Here is a 7253-nt window from a genome sequence, read left to right on the forward strand (position 1 = left end):
TGCTGCGAGCCCCGACATGGGAGCCGCGGGGGACGCGCCCGCTCCGGCCCCCAGCAAGGACGCAGACGCCGGCGTGGCCAGCGGCCACTGGGAGCTGAGGTAGCGAAGCGCCTGACCCCCTGACCTCTGACCCAGGGCCCCGCGGCTTTCCGGGGTTGGCCGAAGCGCGAGCTCCGAGTCCGAGAACATGGGCCCTGGGCTAAGGGGGCACCGGTGTGCCCTGTGGGCTCGGTGGGGAAACTGAGGCTTGGGGGGGAGCGTCACCTGACAAGGTCACTGGGTAGGGGCCCCGGAGCTGGCCTTGGCCGGGCAGAGGGGAGCCGGCAGGGGTCCCGCGTTCAGATCCTCTTGGGTCTGTGCATCCTCAGGGGCTCCTGAGGAGCTTTTCGAGGGGCGGGCTGGTGGGGTCCCCGCCCTGGACAGTGTCCCCTTGTCTGGAAGGAGTCGGATGAGATCTGGGCAGTTCGTGGTGACGGGTCCTTGTTGGTGCCCTGAGCGGTGCCTTGCAGGTGGGAGACTCCCGGAGGAGGGCTGGCCTGCCGGGGAGCGGCCAGCGGGAGCCCAGGCCCGTCAGAGGACGGGGGAGTCAGCAGCTGCCCCGGACAAGCCACAGTGTAAGAGGCATTCTTGTCCTTGCAGACCCTCCTGAGAGTGGCTCCGTGGCCCATTCATTTCTCCAGTGGTTAGGCTGGCCTGGAGCACTGCTGATGTCGCCAGAACCAGCGTCTGCTGTAGGGACAGAGAGTTGGGTTCTGTGTTGGGACTTCCGCCCTCCAGGTGGGGGGTGGGGTATTGGGGTGGTGGACATTACCGTAGGCGGGCACCCGGCTCAGCTGGATGACTGACAGAGAGCGGTGGAGGGAGAGAACCATGGCCCCTGGGAAGGACTTGGCCAGCCTGGGCATTGGCTTCCTCCTCTAAGCTGGCCTTGAGCAATCCCCTTGCCACCCTCCATCCCCCCTTTATGGCCTTTACCCTGGCCCAGGGACCCTCAGGGGCTTTGATTTAGAGGGCAGCTGAGGGCCTAGAGGTTATCAAGGTAGAAGTGGGCTGATTTTGGACAGTTAGTTGGCAATGATTTGCTCTCTCAGTGAACAAGAACAGAGCTTTCCTTCACTGGGCACCATGGGAGGGGATTGGGGGAGGGCAGGCACTGTCGCGGCCCTCAGGGTGCTCAGTTCATCTGGGAGATAAGATAACCTCAGAAAGAGGCAGGCATGGAGCAGTGTGGACAAAGGTCAGGCACGGAGGCCATGAAGGCGCCATGGGGAGGAGGGTGGCCCTCCTGAGAGGGGTGCTTGCCTGCTGTGGGTCTGGGGTGCCGGTGAGGGAGGCTAGCCTAGACACCTCCTGCCTGAAAAGGAGGTGTGGCTCCTGGAGTTACCCTCTCTCTAGGAGGCAGAGGAGATGGCTACATGACCTGTGGAGGACATGGGAATTGAGATCTCTTTCTTTCTCTTTTTTTTTTTTTGAGACAAGTTTTGCTCTTGTTGCCCAGGCTGGACTGCAGTGACACAGTCTTGGCTCACTGAAACCCCCACCTTCCAGGTTCAAGAGATTCTCCTGCCTCAGCCTCCCGAGTAGCTGGGATTGCAGGCACGTGCCACCACACCCAGCTAATTTTGTATTTTTGGTAGAGGCGGGGTTTCTCCATGTTGGTCAGGCTGATCTAGAACTCCTGAACTCAGGTGATCCACCTGCCTTGGCCTCCCACAGTGCTGGGATTATAGGTGTGAGCCACCGCACCCAGCCGGGAATTGAGTTTTTTTAAGTGTGAGATGAGGGTAGTCCCAGCTTTGGGCCAAGCTGCCATCCGGGGGTAGACAGGGGAGAGTAGTCACCTTCCTGCTTTGCAAACCAGCGAGCCTTTCCTGTGCTTCTGCTGGTGTGGGATGGGTGCAGAGCTCGTGGGAGAGGCCTGGTGAGTCCCTGTCCCTGCCATTGAGGTAGTCTCTCCTTGGGAAGAGGGGCAGTAGATGGCAGAGGTGAGGCCTTCCTGGGACTGGAGGCTGAGACCAAAAGTCCATCTGCTTCTGGGTCTCCAGGACTTGCAGGCCATGTGTGCTTGTCCCTCAGACCTGAGGATCCAGCAGGGCTTGGGTCCCCACTGGCTGTGGCCACTGGACTCTTCTCCCTGCTCTCTGGGTCAGGCCTTGCTCTGGTTGCCCTCCTGGAACTTGGCCTCTAGCGCACCCCCTTGTCAGCCTCACAGCCTCCCCTCCCTCCCGCTTCCTGCAGCTCTTGGCCCAGCCCAGCCTTTCCTCTCTGCCGCTTCCTCATTACTCCTCGAGCTTGGGGCCTCTTCCCCTCACGGACACTTCCTGCTCACCTAGGGCTGGGCTCTGGGTGTGAACTGCTTTCTTCCGGCCCCGTGGCAAGGTGAGGCTATGAGGCAGGCAGGAGAGGGCACCCCTTTCTGCTCTGCCTGCGGCTCACTCCCGCCAGGCTCTTTGCACACACCCAGCAGCCCTCTGCTCACAGGCACCCCAGTCGGGGCCTTCCGGTTTCTGGCTTCTCCCAGGGTGTTTTGTCCCTGAGGTGTCCTCTCTGACTCTCCCTTCCTCTCTCCAGCAGGGTCTGCGAGGTGCAGGGAGCCTGCCCCAACCATCTTGAACCCAGGCCCAGCCCAGAGGCCAGAGGGAAGCAGGCGGCAGCTGGGAGCAGAGCTGGACTCTGCCCCCTCCTCATTATGTTTGGCCCTGGAGCTGCACTGTGTGGGCCCCATGTGTGGGACTCACTGGGACCTGTGCCTCTGGACACACTTTGAACCTGGAGACAGGGTGGCGGGTGGGCATGTGCCAAGGTCTCGGTGTTGCTGTGAGACTGAGAGGATCCTGCTGGCTGGGTGGGCCTGGGGCTGCAGGAGGGAGGGCAGGCTGCTCCGAGTCTTCTTGGACTAGGGATTGGGTGCAGGGACAGCTGGAAGGTGCAGAGGCTTGGGCAGGCCCTCCAGTAGGTAAGAGGATAGACAAAGGTGCTGTGGGCACAGGGGCAGATCCCGCCTCCACATGCCGCTCCATGCAGCCTGCCCTCTAGCCCACTTGCCCTTGGCCGCACTGGCTGCTTGGAGCTCTGTGGGCACTGGTGGACTGGGGCTTCCTGCTCATGGGGGCCTGTGAGGGGTAGGGGTAGCGCAGTGGGGATGCTGCCTCCTGGTAGGGCTGGTTAGGCCTGTGAAGGGCCTGAGGTGAGGGCGTGGCTGGGTTAAGGAAGGCCTTGGAAGCCTGTCGAGGGGCCCCTGAGAAAGCTTGTATAGGATTGTCTGCAGTGAGTTTTGGGAAGCACCACCCTTTCCCGACTCCTGTTTTCATCTTGGAGATGGGCACGGATAAAGCCAGCATGGTGTCCTTGGTGGCAGGGGTCACACTGTTGTGAAACAGCTGTGGTTGGTAGGTTGTGGTACAAGAAGGCCAACCCTGAGGCTTGGGATTGTTCTGCTGAAAACAAATGGGCTTGAACTTTGGGAAGAGGGGGCAGTGGAGAGGCCCAGTCCAGCAGACAGCTCAGAGAGGCTGCTGGGCAGCTGGGTCTCGTGCCCCTGCTCCTGTCTTGGTGCTGGGGCTCTTGCGGCATCCACACCCAGCCTCCTGGTTGTGGGCAGGCAATGAGTGGAGTAGGCTGGGGAGATGAGCCAAGGGCCATGGTCAGTTGGGAAGGCAGCTGCCAACTTGGGGAGGGGGTAGGAGGGAGGCTCAGGTGGAGACCGCAGCCTCACTGTATGGCCCAAGGTGGACCTGGTGGGTGGACGCAGGACGCTCAGGCTGCAGCTGGGAGAAGCAGGGGTGGGGGGGAGCTGCCTGCCCCTGTGTTCCCGTCTAGATGGGCAGAGGGAAAGGTGTGACCATCCTCCCTGCCTGGCGGTTTTGTGGGATGGTGTAGACTTGTCAGGAACTGTGTAGGTGTAGATGGGGCAGGTGTTGCACCAACGTTGGTCTTGGGGGGCAAAGGTTGGGCTTGTTGGCATTGCCTCTTGGCCTCCCTGGCCCTTTGCCTCCTGGGCAGGGCCGTCTGACTGTCAACCCCAATCCGAGCTAGCTTGCCTTGGGCACCCTGAGGGCATCTGCCTCCCGGGGCTCCTGCCATCACCCTCAGGCCCACTCTCCCTGCCTAGGAGCTCTGAGGGACAGATGTGCGTGTGGGAGGGAAAGGGAGGGCTGGCCTCTCCTCTTACAAAATTGAGGACTTGGTCAATGCTCTGTGTGGTTTCTTGGTGGCACGGTAGCTGGGGGGTGAGGTGGGCCTGCAGCTAGTGTGTGTGAGCCAGCACTGCTTCCTAGGGCGTGTGGGGCCTGGCCAAGCTCCTGCTCTCCTTGTCCTAGCTATATGGCAGTCCCTCTGTTGGGCTGGGTGCCCTCTTCCACCTGTGCGGTATGCTGAGGACCACAGGCAGGGTCTGCCTGTGCCCCTCCAGCACTGGTTGGGAGATCATGGGTGGGCACCCGCCTCTGTTGGAAGCCTCTTGGCCAGCAGGCACCTAGCCCTGGGTGGGTTCCTTTCAGCCCCATCAGCCTGGGCTGGAACACATCACAAACAAGTGGATGCTACACCGGCACATGAGGGCGGGATCCCTGCCTCTGGGAAGGTGCATGTCAGGCTGGTGTGTGGCTGGCACTTGGCCTGCCTTTGCCAGTTTGAGCCTGCATGTCCAAGTGTGGGGACGCCTTGGCTCCCGGGTGCTGGGATGGGCCAACTGAATAGGGTGGACTCAACCCTCACCACTTGGTCCCCGCAGTGCTGGGCGGTGCCCCCTGGTCCATCCCCAGGTGGGACCCTGCTTGTGGCCCCAGTGCTAGTCCACAGCCAGAGTGCATGGCAGTGGCCAGAGGCCTCTGGAGAGTGAGACCTGGAGTGTCCAAGCTCCATGTAGGTCCAGTCCAGGCAGGGCCAGCTGAGCTTGCTTCTCCTGACTCTGACGTGCTCTTCCCACTGCTTGGAGGTGCAGGCTCTAGGGGTCCTGAGAGCTTTGCCCTCTGTAGGTCCTGAGGCCACAGTGTGGCTCTGCCTGGCTTCTCCTCCTGGTTGTAAATAGGGAGTGGGGCCTGAGGGCAGACGAGGAGGCTGGGGTGGGGGCCTGTGGGGCGGCCCTGCCCTGCTGGTGTCCACTCAGCGGGTGCTTGTGTTGTGCTCTGTCAGGTGCCATCGCCTGCAGGATTCTTTGTTCAGCTCTGACAGTGGCTTCAACAACTACCGTGGCATCCTGAACTGGTGTGTGGTGATGCTGGTGAGTGGGACATGGTGATGGGAGCAGGTCTAGGTCTAGGTGGGGCTCTGCCCCAGGTAGGCCTTTGCCTGGGAATAGGCTCTGCCACCCAGGGGGTCGGGGCTGGAGCCCCTGTGGCCTGGGGTGTGTGGAGCAGGCTGCACCTCCATGTGGCCACCAGCACTGGACTGTTGGGGAGGGGAGTGGCAGTAGCTGCCCCTGCTGTGGTCACTTGGGCGCCCGTGTACCATATACTTGCTGCTCCCCATTGGATCCCAGGAGAGCCTGCAGATGTGGTGTGGGCGTGGGGAGGCCGAGCAGTGCCTGGCTGGAGCCTGTGTGTTGTGAGCTGGGTCTGAGGGGTGCAGGGCCTCCATGGAGGGCAGGGTGGAGGGGTCTTGCCCTAGGCTGGTGGGAGAGTGGACTGCATGCTCTGTGGACACAAGGCCTCTCTGGCAGGGGATGTGAGAAGAACTTGCTGTGCTATGCCACATGGCCTGCGTGGGTAAGGAACCCTGCAGGCCTGGCCACTACTCTGCAGTCCTCCTGGCCCCTTCCCTCAGCTGTGGGTCCTAGGAGCCCCCCAGGAAGGTGATTAGATGGAGCCCTGTGCCACGTCCGAGGCCTGATGCCTCTGGGTCTGCTTCCCACTGGCACTTCGTGGGGTGAGGCTGCCAGCCTCACCCCAGAAGTAGTTGGAATCTAGGGCTCCAAGGGGCACCCACAGGGCAGGTCAGGGGCAAGGGCTGTCTGGGCCCAGCCTCCCCCACTCAGGGCTGATGTGGCTTGAGGCCTTTGACCTTCACCCAGGCGTGTCTGTCTCTGGCCTTGGGTGCTGCTCCTGTGGCTAACCACATGGAAGGGGCTCCACACATCCACACCCCCCACTGCCCATAGTCCTGGGAGGTTCCCTGGGGGTGGCCAGCTGTGGAGGTCCACGAGGCCTGGTGGCTGAGAAGCTGGCCAGGCAGGAGGACAAGTGGGCCCAGCGCCAGCCCAGCACTCAGGAGACGCAGCCTATTCCTGGCCCAGGCTGGGCCTTGTCCAGCCCAGGCAGCACTGTGTGTTCTCCCCAGCCCCTTGGGCCCGCCTGGCCCTTTGGTCCAGCCCTGAAGCCTTTTCCCTGCTTTGGCTCCCCCGTGATCCCCAGCCCCGGGCGTGTGTCCCACTCTGGGCTGCCTGTTGCATTCCCTCTGTGGCCTGGGTTTGGAGATGGGTACCGCCCATTGGCAGCTTTGGCACCTGCCTACTGTCAGCCCTCAGGAGAGGCCAGTGACAGTGTGGGCCACATGTGTCCGTGCAGAAGGCCTGTGTATCAGCCCTGCAACCGGGGGAGGCGGGGCAGTGGCCCTTGTCTCTCTGAAGCAGTCTCCTCTCTCATGAAGGCTTCCCTGACCACCCAGGCAAGAGACCCTCAGTGTTTCCTTGCCAGCGACCCTTTTCCCCAGCACCAGTTCACCACCGCGTGAGGCCTGAGCTCTGGGTAGTAAGCCAGGTCTGTGGCATTGGGGTCCAGCTCATGGAGGTGTTGGTAGTGCTTGTAGATGAAGGAGGAGGTTCCTGTCCTTGCAGAGGGAGACCAAGCACCCAGCTCCAGGCTAGTCCCAGGAGGCTTTTCCCATGGGGGCTCAGTCCTGGGAGGTTGCTTTAGAGCCAAGTGTCGAAGGCTTGGAGGGCTGCAGGAAGCAGAAGAGGTAGGAGGGGCACAAGCCCTGGGAAGCACTCTAGGCCCAGTCCCCCTTGCCACACAGCTGGGCACTGCTTCTGCAGAGAAAGGGTAGGCAACTCCCTCTTTTCAGCCTGGGCCACCAGTAGGGACTGGTTCCTTAGGGCTCCACTGTGGGCAGGCCTCCCTGGGCAGGCCTGTATTCTGGGGCTATCTGTGGTGTGGTTGTCTGTGGTGTGGCTGTCTGTGGTGTGGCTATCTGTGGTGTGGCTGTCTGTGGTGTGGCTGTCTGTGGTGTGGCTGGCTGTGGTGTGGTTGTGGTGTGGTGTGGCTGTGGTGTGGTTGTCTGTGGTGTGGCTGGCTGTGGTGTGGTTGTCTGTGGTGTGG

General features: G+C 62.0%; 1 protein-coding gene across 1 annotated transcript in view; it reads left to right on the forward strand.

Moving 5' to 3' along the window:
* DGAT1 (diacylglycerol O-acyltransferase 1) overlaps nt 1-7253 on the forward strand; it is a 21504-nt gene that overhangs the window by 9616 nt on the left and 4635 nt on the right. Inside the window, exons 3-4 of the mRNA XM_011938205.1 lie at nt 1-99; nt 5134-5221. Of these exons, the coding sequence (XP_011793595.1) occupies nt 1-99; nt 5134-5221 (187 nt within the window). The remainder of the gene's footprint in view (nt 100-5133; nt 5222-7253) is intronic.

The sequence above is a fragment of the Colobus angolensis genome, unplaced genomic scaffold (assembly GCF_000951035.1).
Source record: "Colobus angolensis palliatus isolate OR3802 unplaced genomic scaffold, Cang.pa_1.0 Scaffold17, whole genome shotgun sequence".
In the NCBI taxonomy this organism is placed as follows: Eukaryota; Metazoa; Chordata; class Mammalia; order Primates; family Cercopithecidae; genus Colobus; species Colobus angolensis.